At 40.0% G+C, this 23,761-nt stretch overlaps 1 protein-coding gene across 1 annotated transcript in view; it reads left to right on the top strand.

Annotated features, from left to right (window-relative positions):
• LOC134338536 (sodium- and chloride-dependent GABA transporter 1-like) overlaps nt 1–20,134 on the top strand; it is a 92,949-nt gene extending 72,815 nt beyond the window's left edge. Inside the window, exons 12-13 of the mRNA XM_063034431.1 lie at nt 10,356–10,526; nt 15,641–20,134. Of these exons, the coding sequence (XP_062890501.1) occupies nt 10,356–10,526; nt 15,641–15,781 (312 nt within the window). The 3' untranslated portion in view covers nt 15,782–20,134. The remainder of the gene's footprint in view (nt 1–10,355; nt 10,527–15,640) is intronic.
• Nucleotides 20,135–23,761: the final 3,627 nt, after the last annotated feature.

Here is a 23,761-nt window from a genome sequence, read left to right as displayed (position 1 = left end):
TTTCCAAGTTTAAACATGTTATAGTTTGGGAAAACCATTGAAATGTAGTAGGGGGATTAGAATCTTTCCATTTAAATAAAATGAATTTTCTGGCTGTTAATGTAACAAATGCAATCAAACGGCAAGCTAAAGGGGAAAATGAATAAAGTCTATCACTGGTAATCCAAAAATTGCAGTAGTAGGATGAGGTTGTAAATCAATACGTAAAACTACTGAAATAATATCAAAAATGTCTTTTCAATATTTTTCCAAAAGAGGGCAAGACCAGAACATGTGTGTCAAGGAAGCTACCTCAGAATTACATCTGTCACAGACAGTACTTATATGACCATAAAAACGAGCTAACTTATCCTTAGACACATTGGCCCTATGCATCACCTTAAAATGTATCAAAGCGTGTCTAGCATACATTGAAGAAGTGTTAACTAGTTGGAGAATTTTGAAGTTGGAGAATACCTGAAGTTCTCTTTCCCATTCATTCTTAATTTTATCAGACATACCTAAATGTATTTTTGTAATTAAATCATAAACAATTACTATTAAACTCTTCTGATAGGGGTTTAAATCTAAAAAAATTTCTGTAATTTCAGTTTGATGTGATATCAGAAAAGTAGGTAAAATAACCTTCAAAAAGTTTCTAATCTGTAAATATCTGAAAAAATGTGATCTAGGCAAATTATATTTATTAGACAACTGTACTAAGTACATGAGACAATTATCTTCAATCTTTTTATTAGTTTTATAGAATATAAACATAACATAGCAATAATACAAAGTTGTTGGGAATACATTGTTATACTTAACATGAGTAATTATAAAACCAAATAGTACTTAACTGACAAAACTCCCAATCATGTAGGATACCAATGAATAATACAGGACAAAAAGAAAATATCTAGACAAAAATCATGACAAAAGAAAAAAAAAATAAAATAAAACTCCCTCAAAAAAAAACCTAATCTAAACAGAATTAGTCAACTAAACTGAAAAAAGGCCTGGGCGATTTTCACAACGTAAAAATGGAAGAAAAGAAAACCTTAGTGTCGACGACTCCATTCCTCTCAACCAACACTACAGAGAAGTAAAATAAGTTTGGAAATGGTCAAATTACATCATATGAAAATGCTGAATAAATGGCCTCAAGTTTTTTCAAATTTAATGGAAGGGTCATAAACCATACTTCTAATTTTTTCCAAATTTAAACACAACATAGTTTGTGAAAACCAGTGAAATACAGTAGGAGAGTTAATCTCTTTCCAATTCAGGAAAATAGATCTTCTAGCCATTAAAGTAAGAAATGCAATCATCCGACAAGCTGAAGAGGTTAAATGATTTGATTCTATCACTGGTAATCCCAAAATAGTAGTAATTGGGTGAGGTTGTAAGTCTGTATTCAAAACCGTTGAAATAATATCAAAAATATCTTTCCAATATTTTTCCAGCAAAGGACATGACCAAAACATGTGAGTTAAAGAGGCTATCTCAGAATGACATCTATCACATATAGGATTAATATGAGAGTAATAACGAGATAGTTTCTCTTTGGACATATGAGCTCTGTGCACTACTTTAAACTGTATCAACACATGTTTAGCACATATAGAGGATGAATTAACTAATTGAAGAATTTTTTCCCATTTTTCAAACGGTATAATAATCTTAAGTTCTCTTTCCCAATCAGTTTTAATTTTATTAGAAACATCAGGACATAAATTCATAATTATATTATAAATAATTGCTACAACACTTTTCTGAGAGAGATTTAGATCTATTTTTTTTCCCAAAATATCCATTGGATATGAGTGTGGAAAATTAGGAGAAACAGTAATTTAAAAGTTTCTAATCTGTGGGTATCTAAAAAAGTGAGATCTGGGTAAATTATATTTATTAGAAAGTTGATCAAAGGACGTGAAACAATTATCCAAAAATAACTCATGAAGAACGTACTATACCTTTGATTTTCCAATCAAAGTAAGCTTGATCCATAGTGGAAGGTTGAAAAAGGAAATTAGATAGGACTTGCTAAAATAAATTGATTCAACCCAAAAAATTTTCGGAATTGAAACTACATACGTAAAGTATGCTTAACTATTGGATTATTCATTTGTTTATACAATTTAGAAGAAATAAAAGGAAGCGAAATTCCTAAAACTGAACCCAAAGAAGACCCTCGTAATGAATTACATTCAAGATTTACCCAATGTGGACTTGAAGTTGCGCCCAAATCTCGTAACCAAAATTTTAAGTATTGAATATTAATTGCCCAATAATAAAATCTAAAATTGGGGAGGATGAGACAATCATCCATGAATAAATCACGAAAACATGAAAGAAAAGCTTGATCAGTTCTGGATGGTTGGAAGAAAAAAATTGGATATAATAGGACTTGATAGGATAAATTTATTCAATCCAAAAAATTTACGAAATTGAAACCATATTCGTATTGTATGTTTAATTATTGGATTAATCGTTCGTTTATTCAGTTTAGTAAGTGCAAAGGGAAGCGAAGCCCCTAAAATAGAAACCTTACAAAAGGAAACCAAGAAGGTCATTAAGAGGGAAAAGATTAACTATGAAAGGAAGCTAGCAAATAATATCAAAGAGGATACTAAAAGCTTTTTCAAGTATATAAGGAGTAAAAGACCGGTGAGAGTAGATATAGGACTGATAGAAAATGATGCTGGAGAAATTGTAATGGGAGATAAGGAGATGGCAGAGGAACTGAACGAGTATTTTGCATCAGTCTTCACTGAGGAAGACATCAGCAGTATACTGGACACTCGAGGGTGGCAGGGAAGAGAAGTGTACGCAGTCACAATTACGACAGAGAAAGTACTCAGGAGGCTGAATAGTTTAAAGGTAGATAAATCTCCCGGACCAGATGGAATGCACCCACGTGTTCTGAAGGAAGTAGCTGTGGACATTGCGGAGGCGTTGGTGATGATCTTTAAAAAGTCAATAGATTCTGGCATGGTTCCGGAGGACTGGAAGATTGCAAATATCACTCCGCTATTTAAGAAGGGGGCAAGGAAGCAAAAAGGAAATTGTAGACCTGTTAGCTTGTGATTGGGAAGTTGTTGGAGTCGATTGTCAAGGATGAGGTTACAGAGTACCTGGAGGCATATGACAAGATAGGCAGAACTCAGCATGGATTCCTTAAAGGAAAATCCTGCCTGACAACCCTATTACAATTTTTTGAGGAAATTACCAGTAGGCTAGACAAGGGAGATGCAGTGGATGTTGTATATTTGGATTTTCAGAAGGCCTTTGACAAGGTGCCATACATGAGGCTACTTAACAAGATAGGAGCCCATGGATTTACAGGAAAGTTACATACGTGGATAAAGTGTTGGCTGATTGGCAGGAAACAGAGAGTGGGAATAAAGGGATCCTATTCTGGTTGGCTGCTGGTTACCAGTGGTGTTCCACAGGAGTCCGTGTTGGGGCCGCTTCTTTTTACATTGTACATCAACGATTTGGATTATGGAATAGATGGCTTTGTGGCTAAGTTTGCTAACGATACGAAGATAGGTGGAGGGGCCGGTAGTGCTGAGGAAATGGAGAGTCTGCAGAGAAACTTGGATAGATTCGAAGAACGGGCAGAGAAGTGGCAAATGAAATACAATGTTGGAAAGTGTATGGTTATGCACTTTGGCAGAAATAATAAACGGGCAGACTATTATTTAAATGGGGAAAGAATTCAAAGTTCTGAGATGCAACGGGACTTGGGAGTCCTCATACAGGATACCCTTAAAGTTAACCTCCAGGTTGAGTCAGTAGTGAAGAAGGCGAATGCAATGTTGGCATTCATTTCTAGAGGAATAGAGTATAGGAGCAGGGATGTGATGCTGAGGCTCTATAAGGTGCTGGTGAGACCTCACTTGGAGTACTGTGGGCAGTTTTGGTCTCCTTATTTAAGAAAGGATGTGCTGACGTTGGAGAGGGTACAGACAAGATTCACTAGAATGATTCCGGGAATGAGAGGGTTAACATATGAGGAACGTTTGTCCGCTCTTGGACTGTATTCCTTGGAGTTTAGAAGAATGAAACATTTCAAATGTTGAAAGGCATAGACAGAGTGGATGTGGCAAAGTTGTTTCCCATGATGGGGGAGTCTAGTACGAGAGGGCATGACTTAAGGATTGAAGGGCGCCCATTCAGAACAGAAATGCGAAGAAATTTTTTCAGTCAGAGGGTGGTGAGTCTATGGACTTTGTTGCCACGGGAAGCAGTGGAGGCCAAGTCATTGAGTGTATTTAAGGCAGAGATTGATAGGTATCTGAGTAGCCAGGGCATCAAAGGTTATGGTGAGAAGGCGGGGGAGTGGGACTAAATGGGAGAATGGATCAGCTCATGATAAAATGGCGGAGCAGACTTGATGGGCCGAATGGCTGACTTCTGCTCCTTTGTCTTATGGTCTTATGATGGGGACAATGGGGACCATTTAGTAAGCAGTTGTTTAACATGATCAATTAAGGGTAAAAAGTTAACTTCAAATAGATCCTTATGCTTCTTAGTAATTTTAACACCCAAATAAGTAAAAGAATCAGTGACCAGTCTAAATGCTGATAGTCTATAGATTGGAACTTGCATATTTAATGGAAAATGCTCACTCTTATTAAGATTCAATTTATAATCAGAAAAAATACTAAACTGAGCAAGTAATTACTGCAGGGATGGATTTCTCTGGATTAGAGATGTATAGTAACTGGTCATCTCCATATAATGATACCTTATGCATCTCATTCCCACAAATAATGCCAAATATGTTGGGTGAATCACGAAGAGTGATTGCCAAGGGTTCCAAGGCAATATCAAACAGTAAAGGGCTTAAAGGACAGCCCTGTCTAGTACCTCAAAAAAGGGGGATCTCAGATTGTTAGTAAGTACAGAAGCCAAAGGTATATGATATATCAATTTAATCCAAGAAAAGAATTTTGGGCTAAAATTAAATCTCTCAAGGATGTTAAATATTCCCATTCAACTCTATCAAATGCCTTCTCGGCATCAAGTGAAGTAACACGTTTTGGAGTTTTAGATGAAGAAATATATACAATGTTCATCAACCTTTTTAACATCAAAATATGAATAACGATTTTTAATAAATCCTGTCTGGTCATCAGAAACAATTTGTGGCAATGCATTTTCCAATCTAATTGCTAATATTTTGGGAAATCTTTTGGAGTCCACATTTAACAAGGATATAGATCTATATGATGCACATTCAGTGGGGTCTTTATCTTTTTTAGGAATTAAAGAAATAGATGCTTCATAAAAAGATTGTGGTAACTTACCTACAAATAAGGCATCCTTAAAAATTCTACATAACCAAGGAGAAAGTAGACTCGAAAAAGATTTTAAAAATTCTACTGTGTACCCATCCAGGCCGGGTGCTTTACCGGAATTCATCAAAGAAATTGCTTTCTTCATTTCTTCTTCCGTAATTGGTGCATCTAATGCTAAACATTCATTAAGTGGTAATTTTGAAATAGTCAATTTTATTAGAAATTCATGCACTATGGTAGAATCATCAGGAAATTCTGATTGGTATAAAGAGGGATAGAATTCTTGAAAAATTTATTAATTTCATTGTGATCAACCGTGAAAGTACCATCCCGTTTATGAACTTTAATAATCTGATGTTAGCCAAAGCAGCTTTCAATTGGTTGGCCAGTAATTTACCCGATTTATCACCATGTATATAAAATTGACTCTTAGATTTAAGTAATTGATTTTCAATTGGGAATGTTAATAACAAACTGTGTTGCATCTGAAGTTCAACTCTATTTTTGTAAAGCTCCAAATTAGGAGCAACAGAATTTTTTTTTATCAATTTCTGTAATCTTATCAACCAATGTACATATTTCATTATTAATTTATTTTTTCCAATCCAGCAGAATAGGAAATAATTTGCCCGCGGATATATACTTTAAAAGTGTCCCATAATATCCCACTAAGCATTTCTTCCATAAAATTAGTTGAGAAGAAAAAGGCAATCTGTTCTTTAATAAAGTTAACCAAATTTAAGTCCTTAAGCAGAGTAGAATTGAACCGCCATTGTCTAGCACTGAAAGTTACATCAGTTAATTTGATTGATAGTTTCATGGGCGCATGATCAGTTACATCAGTTAATTTGATTGATAGTTTCAGGGGCGCATGATCAGTTACATCAGTTAATTTGATTGATAGTTTCAGGGGCGCATGGTCAGTTACATCAGTTAATTTGATTGATAGTTTCAGGGGCGCATGGTCAGTTACATCAGTTAATTTGATTGATAGTTTCAGGGGCGCATGATCAGAGACGACAATCGCATCATACTCACAGGCAGTAACAGATGAAACTAATCGAGAGTCAATGAAAAAGTAATTAATTCTGGAGTAATTATATGAGAGAAAAATGAGAAATATTTATCGTTAGCATGTGAAAAAACTCCAAATTTCTAAAATTCCGGCGTCAACTAAAAAGGAATTAATAAAAATAGTGGATTTGTTTGGAAGTACCTGACGGGGCACAGACCTGTCCATCGAAGGATTCAGGCAACAGTTAAAATCTCTGCCCATTATCAACGTATATTCATTTAAATTCGGAAGAGATGCAAATAAATGCTTAAAGAATTCAGGATAATCGGTATTTAGTGCATAGATATTAACTATAACAACTTTTTGGTTATAAAGTAAACCAGTAATTAACAGAAATCTACCATTCGGGTCTGAAGTTGTTTCATAGTGAACAAATGAAATCGAGAAATCTATAAAAATAGAGATTCCTTGCACCTTAGCCTGTGAATTAGAGTGAATTTTTATTCTTTCCAAAACCTAAAAGAAAAACGCTGATTATCCTCCTTCCTTACATGAGTCTTCTGGGCAAAGATAATCTGAGCATTCAATCTATGAAAAACTTTAAAAATCATCTTCCATTTAATCGGATGATTCAAACTATTCGTACTCCATGAAACAAAGTTAATAATATTATCCATTGTACTTGAATAAACCATGTGGTGTGTAAAGGGCTAACCTCATTGCATAGGAAACTCATGAATCAGGAAGAGGGAAAAAGGCTTAAAGAGGAATTGGAAGTTACGACAATTCAGACATCTTTGTAGTTTCAGATCAGCCCAGATGTAAAAAAAAACTAAAAATAACCCCACCCCTACACAAAAAAAGCCTGAAAACTGGCCAATAGACTGCAAGAAAGCTATCTAGACACTTCCCTACCCCCATCTCTCTTGAAAGCAAGTCTCCAATGAAAAAGGAATGCAAAACACTACCCGCAGTCAAAACATTGAGAAGAGAATGCCATAAAAAAAACACCAAACAAATGTTAAAAAAAACAGCCATTTGCAAAACATTTTGAAAGGCAAGATCTTGGAAAGTGAAACAGAATACAATCTTATTAATATTTCAAGAAAAAAAAATCAATCACCAAATCAGATTATTAATTATTTTCTAAAACAATTGAAAATAATAGAATAAAATAATAAAGGGAGAGAAAGAGAAAGGAATTTTAACATAAAAGCATGATAAATATTTATACTCCAAAACAAAGTATGAGCATTATCACACCAAGGGTAAAATTCTTCAAACTTTAAAAGTCCAAATCTATGAACAGGTTATTAACTTATAAACAAATGAATACAGGCATGAAAAAAACAGTAAATTTATTAGACAGCTGATATCGAACGTTGATCCTCAAGGAATTGATGAGTTTCATCCACGGATTTAAACTATTTACATGATTTATCAGGCAGAACAACCCTTAGGCGAGCTGGAAATAGCAGAACTGGTTGGAACTTTCTTTGATAGAGCTTGGACATCACCAGTTTATAGGCCAAATGAATACAAACATGAAGAAACAGCAAATTTATTAGACATCTGAGCTCGAACTTTGATCCTCAAGAAATTGATATGCTTTGTCCACAGATTTAAACTATTTACGCGATTTATCAGGCAGAACAACCCTTAGGTGAGCTGGAAATAGCAGAAATGGTCGGAAATTTCTTTGATATAACTCGGACATCACTAGTTTAAAAAGCGATCTTTAGTCTTCAACCAGACGAAACTTCAGATCTCCATGCACAATAACCCCTTTCTGATGAGCAATTCGAATCAAATGCTCCTTAGTATTCACCTAATGAAATCAGAGTATTACAGGTCGGGGTTTCAACTCCTTAGGTGGTTTAACTCTTAAAGACCAGTGGGCGCAATCGAGTATAGGGGGAGAAGAGAAAACATCGGAACCGAACACCTCCATTAAAAATTGAGAAAAAAATTTAGTAAGGTCACCGCTGTCAACGTCTTCACTGAGTCCTATTATTCGCAAATCCGACTATGACTCTCCAAGTCAATAGTCTTGACTTTATACTGTTCCAGCGTTTGAGTGGTCGAAGTTAGTTTCTTTTCCAATTGATCCAGTCTGCGATCTCTCTGTCTCCCAGCTTCAATGAGTTCGGAAATTTTTTTGTTGTTTTTCGTTCTGCTGCTTAAATACTGCCAACCTACCTTCGATCTCCTTTAACAATGCTTCCAAAGTAGCTAATCTTTTATTGAATTTATCATCCAGGAGCTTCAAGATTGCCTCCAAAGTAAGTTGAGACTGTTTAGGCTGTTCAGAAACACCTTCTTTCTTTCCATTTCCATTACCGGCTTCCTTGCCTTCAGCTAATGCCTTTTTTCTTCTGGTAGTCATTTCCATCGATTAAAAATAGAAATTCAAGCATATAAAAGTGTGATAAACACTTTGATATAGATAGTAAAAGGGTGGTAAAAAGATTGAAAAATGATCGAAGCAAAGCCAAAATATGATCTACCCCATCTGGCAGCCCAAGAGTCCCAGAATCAGTTGATACAGTATTACCACCTAGTGAATGTTAACGTGAGGTGTTTTCATGTGTGGAGAAGCTGATGCTGAGAGGATTAGAATTTGAAAAATATTCCTGAAGTTCTGGTGCACCTTCGGTGGACAACCTGGTTTGGTTGATGGTCCTCTGCTGTCAGTAGCATGGATGTTGGAGGAGGCAGTGAGTCAAAGAGGGAGATAGATAGGGACTGAGGATTGAGTGTAAGGATCAGGACTGATGTTGTGTTTGATGGGAGTTTAGGATTGGATGGCATTGGGTGGAGAAGTAAAAAGATTGGGACTGTGATGAACAATACAACTGTGGCACTGGGGACTGATAGTCTCAATACAGAGACTTGATGAGTGACTGGGCGGTAGCCGATCTTCCTGGAAAGGTGATGTGATGGGGTGAGGTTCTGAGGAATGAAGACGAGTCATTAACGATCAGCAGGCATCTTGGTCTGGCACTTAACTGTCCTCTGAGTGAGGGGCACTGCAGGATCCAAACTCCCTTCCAATGGTCCAAAACAAGCTTTGCTTGGGCAGAGCCATTATTCCATCTGTTGCACTCAATAGACGAGTCATTATGATTAGAATTATTGGACTGAGCCACTTAATGCATGGTTGGAGCTGGATCATGTTGGGATTAACGCTGTTCCGCATCTGTTCCACCAGACTTTCAGATTCTTTTTCTCTCTCTCTGTCTCTCGCTCGTTGCTGGTCAGTCTTGAGTTCGAGCTACACAGAAGGGTTCAGCCAATGAACCTGCACTCAGATGATGAACTTAACAGAAAAATGAAACTCACTTTGTTCTCTTATTTGCCATTTTAAGATAGACTTCAGTGGACTTATTCATCACCTATTGGTGTCTATTTTTTTTAAAGGCAAAAATTAGTGAATGTAAGTATCCCATCCCATGGCCTCCCTTTGTGCCAAGATGAGGCCACCGTCAGGATGGAGAAGCAACACCTCATATTCATTTTGGGTACTCCGCAATCTGATGGTTTGAATATCGACTAAGTGGGGAAAAAATACCCCCCCTCCTCCCCCTTTGAACTTTTAACCTTATCGCCTGCCTATTATTTCCCCCTAGGTCCCGTCCTCCTTCCCTTCTTTCTATTGTCCACTCTTCTCTCCTATCAGATTCCTTCCTCTCCAGCCCTTGACCTTTCCCACCCACCTGGCTTCACCAATCACCTTCCAGCTATCCTCCTTCCCCTCCCACACATTTTTATTCTGACGTCTTCACCCTTCACCCAGTCCTAAAGGGTCTCAGCCTGAAACATCAACTGTTTATTCATTTCCATAGATGCTTTCTGACCTGCTGAGTTCCTCCAGCATTTTGTATGTGATTTGCTTTGGATTTCCAGCATCCGCAGACTTTCTCCGGTTTATCATGAATTGCATCTCTCCAATAAAAGTGCAATTTGTACAAATGGTTGTGATATTTTCATTTATGATTTTTTAATTTCCGTTTTTCAAATAGACTTTAATGGAGTTTGTGTTGATAACCCTGCAGGTTATCCTGGTGTCCAGCATAGTCCGCTACACTCCTGCTCGCTATGGTAAAACATACAGGTACCCGGCTTGGGCCGAGAGTCTTGGCTGGATCATCTCCCTCTGCTCCATCATCTGGATTCCACTTGGAGCTGTGCACACCTTATACAACAGCAAAGGCTCCTTCATTCAGGTAAGAGCAATGGCTGAAGGCGGGAAGAGATCATTTCAGTGTGCTGCCCATGTAAGAGCTCACAGTTTCTACGAAGCTGATCAAACTGAACCAATGCCCTCAAATCATAATTGCAACATTAGCCTACCCACCTTTCTGTACAGATGAAAGTATAAATTGGCAGATTTAAACTTAACCAGGATAAAGAAATGAACATCCTTTTAGAACAGAGATGAAGAGGAATTTATTTAGCTAGATGGCGGTCTGTCTGTGGAATTCATTGCTACAGATGACTGTGGAGACCAAATCATTGGGTATATTTAAAGCGGAGATTGATAAGGTTCTTGATTAGTCAGGGCATCAATGGTTACAGGGAGAAGGCAGAGACACGGGGTTCTTAATTACCTGCTGTCCATTACACTGCTGTTGTTTGAGTTCTGCAGTATCCACGGCTTTCTTCATAATGTCAGTAGCTTCCTCCTGCTTTTCACTACTGTCAGCCATGTGAGTCCTGGGTGGAGACTCAGGAATATCGTCGCACTCAGATGTAGAAGGATTCTTCATTCCTGTTTCCGTAACAATTTTGTTTGACCAGTCAGTGTTGTTAGCCCTGAGCTGAACTTGGAGGGCCGGTGGACAACTCTTACCCTGGCCTCTACCCTTTGACCTGTTTGGCATGGGTGAACCTACCAAGAGCCAAAGCATAAAGCCCTGACTCCAGCCAACGTAACTCTCTGGGTCACTGAGGCACGCAAGCCTCCAAACCCAGTGACAAGATTGTGGCCCTCCTTGGGGGGGATGGGGTTCAGAGAAAGAATAGGTCAACCATGATCAAATGGCAGAGTAGATTCGATGGGCTGAAAGGACTAATTCTGCTCCTATGTGTTATGGTCTTGCATTTAAAATATATTTTCTGCCATTACATTCCCTTCCCTGGTGTTCATGTCAAATTTTTCATAAAAGACTACATTCCTGTATGCATGGCCTAACCAAAAGGGCAGAAAATCATGTGCTCAATTGAAATTCACTTGTGTATTTGCAGCAGAGATGAGATGAACAGTTGTGGGAACAGGGAAGGCTTTATTTGTCAATGGTCTGCTGGAAACTTTGTCATCAAAAGTCAATTTGTTTATTGTCCTACCCATAAGCAGAGGTACAACGAAAAAACGTATTTGTAGCAGCATCAATCACACTCACTAGAAAAATGCAGATTATGCAGGAGAGAGCACAATTAGAACAGAAGTTTATTACAGAGCTAAGTGGCATAGTGTTACAGTGTTGATATAGTGATTACAGTTGAAGGGAAGTAGTTGTCACTGGACCTGGTGATGTGGGACTTCAGGCTTCTGTACCTCCTCTCCCATGGCAGCTGCGAGCAGACAGCATGGCCTGGATGGTGTGGATCATAATGTTCAATGGTGCATTCTTAGGTACTTCCGATGTTGGGGAGAGGTGTGCCTGTTGGCTGTTGGGTTGAGACTACAGTTCTCTGCCGAGTTTCATTTTCCTGCCCATTCGAATTACCGTGTCAGATCATGTTCCACCGCTGGAGGAGGCGAATCAACCTATCGATGATACAGGAAGGACATCACCTCTCCTCTATCTCCGGATCCCAGCCAATTATCTTCCTCCAAGCTCCGAAACAATTCCCATGTTTCCAGCCCCCTCGCAGGCAAGCATTTCCAAATTGTAACAGCTCGTGCAGTTCCTGGCATTATTTGACATTTTGTGGGCAGGACTGTAAATCTGTGGCCTTGGTCAAGTGATAGAGTACAGAAACGGCCCGCCAGGAGAATATGTAAAGCCCACACAGACAGGATTGAACCTGGCTCTGTCGTGCTGAGGAGAGGCTCTTGAACCACCGACTAATGGGGACCGATTCCCCTTGTTTCCCTTACCTAAACCATTTGTGTTCTTGACTTCCTCTGCTCCAAGGACCGTCCACCTTCTTCAATCTAACCTTGTAGCCAATAGCCTCTATTAGATAGATGCTTTGTTGATCCCAAAGGAAGTTACAGTATCACAGTGGCATTACAAGTGCACAGGTATCAATATTAGAAGAGAAGTAGAAAGAATAAATATGAACAAATAACATGTTACCTTGAACAGTCTAACAGGAAGGAGCCATCACTTCCCCAGCTATAGGTTGACCCATTATAGAGCCTAAATGCCGAGGGTAAGAATGACCTCATATAGTGCTCTTTGAAGCAGGGCAGTTGTCTTAGTCTTTCACTAAAAGTGCTCCTCTGTTCAGCCAAGGTGGCATGTAGAGGATGAGAAAAATTGTCCAGAACTGCCAGGATTTTCCGTAGGATCCTTTGTTCTACCACAGCCTCCAATCTGACTCCTATAACAGAGCCAGCCTTTTAAATCAGTTTATTAGCTGATGTCATTGCCCCAGCACACCATCGCACAGAATATTGTACTGGCGACAACAGAGTGGTAGGACATGTGAAGGAGAGGCCTGCATACTCCAGAGGACCTCAGTCTCAGGAAGTAGAGGCGACTCTGGCTCTTCTTGTACACGGCCTCTGTAGGTGCTCCACTCAAGTCTGTCATCCAGGTGCACCCTCAGGTTCTTGTAGGTCCTCACCACATCCACGTCCTCACCATCAATAGTAACAGGGAGCAGTGCAGTGAAGCCATTCTGGTAAATACTATCCATACCTTCTCTGCAAACTACTTGTGCTCCCTAAACAGGGTGAACAGAATGGAAAGTGAAGTTCCTTTGGTGAGCCATCCAGTATTTTAGTCAGATTCGGCATAATCTTACAGCTTGTGTTGTCTTGTGCTTCTGCTTATAAATCCCAGGACGTCACTTGCCTTAGCAATCGCTCTGTACTTATTTTGCCACTCTCAATAATTTATGCACTAATTTCCTTGTTCCTTTGTATCTCATTGTTCTTTCTGACGAAGTGTATCACTTTTAGCTACTCTTCAATAAATTTTATTTGCTGCTTGTCCTCTCATTATCCTAGCCTTTCTCCTTGTGCAGTCTCTCACGGTTTACTGCATGTCAACGCTTGGTGTAACTCCCAAGTGTGGAAGCATTACCCTGCACATTCAAGCCTTAAGGTACAAGAGGAACCATAGATTCAGATATTTGCTGTGTATGCTTTGCCTGAGGGGCCACTAATGTGAAGCTACCATTCATAGAAATATTAGTACCTCAGCAGTGTCTCTGGGGAACACCACTGTCTTATCCTTCAGCGTGAATAACAAGCATTTGCCAAAACCTTTCGCTTCTTGCCTCTGACCCAGTTCTGGTACTGATCCTTTTGTTCCTCGAGTCTATTTTGAAAACCAGCCTTTTACGTGGGACTTTATCAAGCAACTCCTGAAAATCAATAGACAATAGACAATAGGTGCAGGAGTAGGCCATTCGGCCCTTCGAGCCAGCACCGCCATTCACTGTGATCATGGCTGATCATCCACAATCAGTATCCAGTTCCTGCCTTATCCCCATAACCTTTGATTCCTCTATCTTTAAGAGCTCTATCCATCTCTTTCTTGTATCCAGAGACTTGGCCTCCACAGCCTTCCATACATCCACCACTCTCTGGGTGAAAAAGTTTTTCCTCAACTCCGTTCTAAATGGCCTACCCCTTATTCTTACACTGTGGCCTCTGGTTCTGGACTCGCCCATCAGCGGGAACATGCTTCCTGCCTCCAGCGTGTCCAATCCCTTAATAATCTTATATGTTTCAATAAGATCCCCTCTCAGCCTTCTAAATTTCAGAGTATACAAGCCCAGTCGCTCCAATCTTGCGACATATGACAGTCCCGCCATCCTGGGAATTAACCTTGTGAACCTATGCTGCACTCCCTCAATTGCAAGAATGTCCTTCCTCAAATTTGGAGAACAAAACTGCACACAGTACTCCAGGTGTGGTCTCACCAGGGCCCTGTACAACTGCAGAAGGACCTCTTTGCTCTTGTACTCAATTCCCCTTGTTAAGGTGAATAAAATCCAATGCATTGCTTCTACTGCCGTCTCTCTCACAGCTATGTATTAATATTAGTCAAACCAAATATGCTTTTTACAAATCTCTTCCAGCTCTCTCCCTCCAACTTTTCCAAGTGATCTGGTGTCTCCTCCATTATTGGAAGATGGGAATACCATGACAAACTGTGGCCTCCAATCCCACCTTCCCCCAGCAATGGGATAATGGCCAAAAATATTGTTTCGCTTCACTTATTCAGGAGCTTCACCAACTTTCTGGGTATTATATGACATTAGGTGAAGTCAACTCATTGAAAATCCAGGTCACAAATACAGAGGATTCATCTTAATTGGGACACATTGGAACCAGTACATTTGGGCCCAGTTAAGCGTCTGCCCCAAATGACTGAAGTTTCATGGAAGTAGTTAAAACGATATTTCTTTTAAAAGTCAAACTACTATTTAACTGAGTAACAAATCATGTATTTAAATGAAATACAGAACAAATTAGAACACTGTCAGTACTAATACAGCACTCTAAAATTGCATTAGTTCCTAATAGTTACTGAATGAGGAATTCATCCAGTGTATCTTGTCTTAAATCAACAAAATCAGCGCAGGCTCCTAGTGCAGATAATGGACTGCCTTCATACAATACTTTTGATGATTGGATCCTTCAAATCATTGTAACATTCAAGATTATTGTCGATACCTTCAAATTCTTGGCAATTCCTAACTTGTTGAAGCAGTGAAATAATTTCATTTGCACTCCCGGCCGTTTCTGGCATCTCCAAGCCTGAATGCTTGAAACTGCAGAGAGCAAAACAGTTTTGAATTATCTTGCTGCTTATTTCTCACCAACTATCAGTGACAAAAATCACTGCTTTTTGAACAGAAACACACACAATTGATGCTATTTTAAAAGAACTTCACTCTTAACATGGTGTGGTGCTAACGGCCACTCAAGTGTGTGTGACTGATGCTAGGTAGAAACTGTTCGGTTACAGTGGCCTATCTCAGTTACGCAGCACAGTGTCCCGAATAAACGAAGGGAATCCCAGCCATTTACTCAATTTGTTTTTTGTTCTTTAAGAATTGTCCCAAATAAACAGAACCGGAATCCACTGTATTGGGAATTTCCTGCAAGGTCCATCAACACAAATAAACTAGATTCTCATACTTTGTTTTTCAGCGTCTTCGATCTTCAGTTTCTCCAGTCAATGAGGTGATGCCAGCAGGAAGCCAGGACCAGGTGATCAAACTGAAATGGGAAATGCATACACCTCCACATTACATCTACACTGACAAGATTAACCTTGCTGGAGAAGCATAATATCATTATATATTTAAATGAAAGAAACATTATGGATGAAGTATTGGGAAAACTTTTTATGGGGTTGTATTTTCCTTTCAGTAGAGACACTGAAACAAAATTTTGTGGGGACAGACTATCACTTTATCTTAATTGTGTTTAATTAACCATTCTGTCTGTGTGTGAAAGGATTTCCAGAATGTCAAGTAACCCGGGCAGCGAGCTTAGTCAGAATAGGTAACAATCAATGTCAGGGAATGGAGGGCATCATCAATGTTTGATGAAGTTGTGTTGGTGCTGGGATTATTTGAAAAGTTGTATTGGAAATGATCACCAAAACTTGTGGAATAGCAGCCTCTTGCATCATCACTGAAGACCATTGTGACCAGACCCACTGCCTGATTTCAATACTCTGTAAAAATTCACTAACAGATATGCTGCAGTGAAAGGAATTACATTCAAAATTGATGACTGATTTTCTATGCGGTTCTAATATATTAAGTAGAATTGCCATTCCATTATTGAAGCCTTATCGAAAATGCTCTGAGACTCACCATTATTACTGACTGATTCCTCCTGCTTCACAACTGCATCTATGCTGCTGTGTGTGATGGTATAGAAATGTTTTCGCTGGTTAGTATTCTGTGCTGGTGGCGATGTGGCATCCATACCAGACTTCAGAGTTCCAGTCCAGCTGGCTCCTTGCACGAGTTCTGCTTGTGCTGGGTGGAGCATCGAACTAGCAACTCTGCCTTGCTAGAGAGATTTAGGCCAGTTAGAAGAGTGGGCAGAAAGATGGCAGATGGAGTTTAATGCTGATAAATGTGAGGTGCTACATTTTGGTAGGACTAATCAAAATAGGACATACATGGTAAATGGTAGGGCATTGGAGAATGCAGTAGAACAGAGGGATCTAGGAATAATGGTGCATAGTCCCCTGAAGGTGGAATCTCATGTGGATAGGGTGGTGAAGAAAGCTTTTGGTATGCTGGCCTTTATAAATCAGAGCATTGAGTATAGGAGTTGGGATATAATGTTGAAATTGTATAAGGCATTGGTAAGGCTAAATTTGGAGTATTGTGTACAGTTCTGGTCACCAAATTATAGGAAAGATGTCAATAAAATTGAGAGAGTACAAAGGAGGTTTACTAAAATGTTGCCTGGGTTTCATTTCCTAAGTTACAGAGAAAGGTTGAACAAGTTAGGTCTTTATTCTTTGGAGCGTAGAAGGTTGAGGGGGGACTTGATAGAGGTGTTTAAAATTATGAGGGGGATAGATAGAGTTGACATGGATAAGCTTTTTCCATTGAGAATGGGGGAGATTCAAACAGGAGGACATGAGTTGAGAGTTAAAGGGCAAAAGTTTAGGGGTAACATGAGGGGGAACTTCTTTACTCAGAGAGTGGTAGCTGTGTGGAACGAGCGTCCAGCAGAAGTGGTTGAGGCAGGTTCAATGTTGTCTTTTAAAGTTAAATTGGACAGCTATATGGACAGGAAAGGAATGGAGGGTTATGGGCTGAGTGCAGGTTGGTGGGACGAGGTGAGAGTAGGAGTTCGGCACAGACTAGAAGGGCCGAGATGGCCTGTTTCCGTGCTGTAATTGTTAGATGGTTATCAGTGGCAAAGTTGCTGTCCGAAGCACCAAGTTGGTGCGGGGAGGAACTTGGCTATCATTAAAGAGAAGCAACTACACAGAAGAACCAATCTCCAACATCAATGGGTCTAGCCCAGAACTACTGGTTTCAACATTGCTGAGTTCAGTTGTTCTCACTTCACGCTGCCATTCAACAACTCTGTCTGAGGGTTCAACTCTAGAATGATGCAGAGGTGACCTTACACTGACTGAATTGGAGCTTGTAGGAAATTAACACCCAAGAAGAAATAGTTAACAATGACAGCAAAACTTCTGAATATGGGAGAATTGGCTGATTGTTGATTCCACCTTTACCCTGTCAGCTTATTTATGATAACACCTTTTAATAAAGTCAATTCAACGACTTTATAGAGCAGCCTCAATGGGCCAAGTAGCCTAATTCTGCTCCTATGTCTTATATTCAGTGGATTTTTAATGGGCAACTGGAAAAGTTAGATATTAAGTTGGGTTGACAATGCCGTATTTGGAAAATCAAATGCAATCTCCGTTAAATTTTGTCTGGAATCTACTTGTGTTTGCTGTCTTGAATTATAAATGCTGTGATTTTTATTTTCTGATCCAGTGAGGTGAATCCACATTACAGTATTCTGTTCTGAGCCTTTGATGAAAGTACAGATTGGTGGGAGACTGTCTTGTTGGGTATCAAATTGTGCACTGTTGTGTGTAATGGCTGAATGGAAATCAAACAAAGGGTGGCAGTGATTTGTGCGAAGAAGGATCAGGTGTCAGTCACAGTCTCAGAGCAAACTGAGAGGAAATCATCCTGCAGCTACGTTGCAACTCATGAAAATTGGAAGATTTTTCAAGACATCAAGAACATGGAATATAAGCATATGTATCTTTGGTTTGTAAACAAAAGAGCATGCCTTCACTTCATTATAAACCTGGTTCCCCAGGTGGTCTGTTTTGGGGGGGGGGGGTGAGAGAAGAGTCTGCAGCTGCACAATAAAAACAGAGCACTGGTAGAACTTGGCAGATCTAGCAGCATCTGTGAATGCAAAAGGTCAACACTTCAGGTTGAGACCCTGCATGGGATTGAGGGAGAGAATGATGGCTATATATATATATATATAGTATTGTATACGGTATGTGTGTACTCAATGGTCATGTTATTGGATATGCCTGCTCATTAATGCAAATATATAATCAGCCAATCATGTGGCAGCAATTTGATGTATAAAAGCATGCAGACATGGTCAAGAGGTTCACTTATTGTTCAGACCAAACAACAAAACGGGGAAGAAATGTAATCTAAGTGACTTTCTCCACGAAATGATTGTTGGTGCCAGATGGGATGGTTTGAGTATTTCAGAAACTGCTGATCTCCTGGGGTTTCCATACACAACAATCTCTAGAGTTTACAGAGCATGGTGTGAGAAACAAAAACCCTCCAGTGAGTGCCAGTTCAGTGGGTGAAATGTTATTAACAAGAGAGGTCAGAGGAGAATGGCCGGAGAGGTTCAAGCTGACAGTAACTCAAATAACCACCCGTTACAACAGTGGTGTGCAGAAGAGCATCTCTGAATGCACAACACATCGAACCTTGAAGTGGACGGGCTACAGCAGTAGAAGACCCCACCAGGTTCCACTCTATACCTAATACACATATAGTATTCATTACTATGCTTCCAGTATTAGGAAGGTATGAAGGGGGTGGTGGTTGGGAGAGGCTGGTAGCTGTGAGGGAGAATTAGGTGGAGAGGAATTGAGGGCAAAATGGAACTAGGTTTGGGGTGGGAGGGGGTGGAGCCAGACAAAGAGGGGATGAAAGGCAAATGAGACCATGTGGAGGAAGGGATGAATAGGAGAAGCCACCTAGGTAGACAGCTGAGTGTGTGTGTGTGTATGAGGAGAGCACCAGTGGGGAGGTGGGAGTTACCTGTAAATAGAAAGGGTCACTATCCACACCAATGGGATAGGAGATACCCAAGCAGAAATGAAATGTTCTTCCAGTCTTACTTTTGGCCTCTCCACAGAGGACAGGGTGGTGGGTGAGGGAATGGGAAAGGAGTTAAAGCACCATACAATTAGAAGCTCTGGATGGTAATTACAAAGAGAGCACAAGTGCTTCACAAAAGTCACCTGGTCTACTCTCTCTTCCTGTTTTCTTGTGAAACGTTAGAAATCTCCAGTTCTGAGAATCACCAATTCTTTAAAACGTGTAATTAAATTACACTTCTACTTTCAGAATAAAACAGGAACTAGGAAATACTCAGCAGGTCAGGCAGCACCTGTGGAGAGCAATCAAAGTTAGCTTTTCAGTTCGCTAACCTGTGAGAGAATCTAACTATCTCATTCTTCACTGATGCTGCCTGACTTGTTCAGCGTGTCCAATATTTTCCATTATTTCAGTGCTTTCAGCAATGTTTTCTGTCATAATCTATTTGACAGTTTGTTATGGTTGGGGAAGCATTAGCAATTATGTTGTCAGCACCATCCATATTGATTATTTTTGAGTGGCGATGAAGCAGATTGGTTAATGTACAAGTGTTTAAATCACAAAATAACTTCCTGTATGTTTAGAGTGACTGTATTTACTTTATATATGTCTTTACATTCCAGAACAAAACTGACCTCCAATGAAATGCTTTGTTTATGGTCACATGTATACCATGCAAGTGGTCATGCATGTGAATATTTAATGAATTGTATTTTTATTAAAAATTCTGTTACAAGATACATTTTGTGGATATGTTGTCATTGATGGTTGTATCAGGGCATTAAGCCTTAGACTAGAAGGACATCCCTTTAGAACAAAGGTGAGGAAGAATTTCTTTAGCCAGAGGGTGATGAATCTGTGGAAGTCATTGGGTATATTTAAAGCGGAGGTCGATAGGTTCTCAAATAGTAAGGGTATCAAAGGTTACAAGGAGGAGCCAGCAGAATGGAGTTCACAGGTTCAGTTACTACGCAGAATACAACCCTGAAAGGGATGGTAAATCACAGCAGACTAGATGGGATGAATAACCTAATTCTGCTCCTCTGAATTAAGGTCTTATAGAAGTGCAGTTGGCAGCAACTTACTTTGGCTGAGCTGTCCACAACTAATGTAAAAGCTGACTGCTAGTCTGTACATTCTGGTCCTTGTCCAGCCCTGTCTTTCTGCTGCAGTCAGCTCCAGGGACAGGAGAAATGCTAAACAGTCCTTTGGAGAAATGCCAGGATTGGGACTTGTTAGCTGCCATCACTCACCGCGCCCTTCTTAGTAGTTTCAGAAGAAAATAGCCCCTCACCAAAGATGCTGCACCTGACATCTTTGTGGTCGCCCATTTTATTCCAGTATTTTCACCTGTTGCAGCAAAACCTTCTTTTGTCATTGTGCATTTCAAAGGTGACTGGATGCACCAGACAGAAGAAGCCTAACTCTAACTCTTTCGGTGCAGCAGTCAGTGACTATCCCTTTTTTGCATTCCTTAGGGTTTTAATGTTGAACATATTATACCCAGTTTTATATTTGAATTGCTTCACCTTCTGTATTATACCAGTGCCTAAGAAGAATAATGTGAGCTGCCTTGATGACTATTGCCCGGTAGCACTCCCATCAACAGTGATGAAATGCTTTGAGAGGTTGGCCATGACGAGACTGAACTCCTGCCTCAGAAAGGACCTGGACCCATTGCAATTTGCCTATCGTGACAATAGGTCAATTGGAGACGCAATCTCAATGGCTCTCCATGTGGCTTTAGACCACCTGGACAACACAAACACCTATGTCAGGATGCTGTTTATCGACTATAGCTCAGCATTTAATACCATCATTCCCACAATCCTGATTGAGAAGTTGCAGAACTCCTGACAGGCTGCATCACTGTCTGCTATGGGGGAGTTACTGCACAGGACCGAAAGAAGCTGCAGAAGGTTGTAAATCTAGTCAGCTCCATCTCGGGTACTAGCCTACAAAGTACCCAGGACATCTTTAGGGAGCGGTGTCTCAGAAAGGCAGCGTCTATTATTAAGGACCTGCAGCACCCAGGGCACGCCTTTTTCTCACTGTTACCATCAGATGGGAGGTACAGAAGCCTGAAGGCACACACTCAGCGATTCAGGAACAGCTTCTTCCCCTCTGCCATCAGATTCCTAAATGGACATTGAAGCTTTGGACACTACCTCACTTCTTTAAAAAATATACAGTATTTCTGTTTTTTGCACATTTTTTAAATCTATTCAATGTACGTAATTGATTTACTTGTTCACTGCTGCTGCTAAGTTAACAAATTTCACGTTGCATGCCAGTGTAAACCTGATTCTGTAAAGACTCCATAACCATGAGATTAATAACGATTCTTATTACTGAAGAATACATATAAGATAGACTGTTCTGATGTTGATTCCTGAACTTGCTGATCTCTTATGCCCTCTGTGACTTTGTGCTCTGGTCTGTCACTGTGCAGTCTGTTTGTTGATACAATTATTGTTTCGCCCTTATAACCACAGTCATGTTAATTGGTGCACCAGGCTGAAAGGGCCAAGTGGCCTTTGTTGTTCCTGTTTTCCATTTTTCTGTGTTTATGTTGTCTGCATTTCAAATGTCCTGATTTATATTTCACCCTGTGATATCGTTACAGTTTATGAGCTTATGTATCGCCTCTGTCCCCCTTGCAGGACCACCTGACTGGCAGACAACAGGATGTGCGGCTTCAGAGCTGTGTGTCAGACATGGCTATAAGCAGCACTGGGGCCCCAGAGGACACTGTATTGGTTCCCTTCCTGTTTTGTCTGTATACTTTGGATTTTAGATACAACACTGAGTCATGTCATCTGCAGAAATTCTCTGATGACTCAGCAATAGTTGGGTGTATAAAGGGATGACGAATTCAGGGCTGTGGTGGAGGACTTTGTCAAATGATGCAAACTGAATCATCTGCAGCTCAGCATCAGTCAGACAAAGGAGATGGTGATGGACTTTGGGAAGACTAAGCCTGCACTGCTCCCAGTTACTGTTGATGGTGAGGATGTGAATGTGGTGAGGACCTACAAGTACCTGGGGGTGCACCTGCATGACTGACTTGAGTGAAGAACCAACACAGAGGCCGTGTACAAGAAGGGCCTCTACTTCCTGAGGAGACTGGGATCCCTTGAAGTATGCAGGCCTCTTCTTCACAAGTTCTACCTGTCTGTTGCCATCAGTACAATTTTCTATGCAATAGTGTGCTGGGGCAATGGCACTAACACAGGTGATGCCAACAGGCTCAATAAATTGTTTAGAAAGGCTGGTTCTGTTATAGGAGTCAAACTGGACATACTGGAGGCTGTGGTAGAACAAAAGACCCTACGGAAAATCCTGGCAATTCAGGACAATTTTTCTCACCCTCTGCATGCCACCTTGGCTGAACAGAGGAACACTTTTAGTACAAGACTAAGACAACTGCCCTGCTCCAAAGAGCACTGTCTGAGGTCATTCTTACCCTCAGCCATTAGGCTCAAAACTGAATCAAGCTATAGACAGGGAAGTGATGACCCCCTCCTGTTTGACTGTTTGTGGTAACACATTTCAAATTCTCTCTACTTCTCTTCTAATATTTATATACCTGTGCACTTGTGATGCTACTGTGACACTGTTTATCAGTGAAGTATCTATCTATCTCAAATGATTGCACACATTTATCCTTGTGCCATCCTTTGCTATGAAAGCTGTGTAGGTTCACATTTTTTTCAAAAGGATCAGAATCAAGTTTAATATTATCGGCCTATGTGGTGAGACTTTGTGGCAGCAGTTCATTATAAATATAGGGGGAAGCGGAATTACAGTAAGTATATATGTATATTAAATAGTTAAAATTAAATAAGTAGTGTAAAAACAGAAACATACAAGTGGTGAGGTGGTGTTCACGGGTTCAATGCCCATTCAGAAATCGGACAGCAGAGGGGAAGAAGCTGTTCTTAAATGGCTGTGTGTGTGTCTTCAGGCTCCTGTACCTCCTCCCTGATGGTAACAAAGCACGGCCTCGGTGGCTTTCACTTTTATCATTGTTGATACTTTCTCCTACTCTCCAACTGGAAGAACAGGTTCTGTCCTTTCTGACAGACATTCGGTGATTGTTATCCATTCTGCCATGGGCATTAATGTTTTATCACTATTTTATAAACCCTTCCCTCCCAAATCTTGCATTCATAAACTTGAAAGTCAGCAGATGCTGGAAATCCAAAGCAACACACACTAAACACTGGAGGAACTCAGCAGGTCAGGCAGCATCTACAGAAATGAATAGACATTCGATGTTTCCAACCACCGCATCCATTTAGTTTAAAGCCTTATCGGCATCCCTGGTGACCCTGTTACCAATCTATTGAAGTAAGAAGTAACCCTAAAGAACTATCGTTTATGCAACGATAAGAGGAGAATTCAT

Source organism: Mobula hypostoma, chromosome 27 (assembly GCF_963921235.1).
Source record: "Mobula hypostoma chromosome 27, sMobHyp1.1, whole genome shotgun sequence".
NCBI classification, from domain to species: Eukaryota; Metazoa; Chordata; class Chondrichthyes; order Myliobatiformes; family Myliobatidae; genus Mobula; species Mobula hypostoma.
Note: the sequence above shows the minus strand (reverse complement) of the source record. Positions and strands in the feature narration are given on the sequence as shown.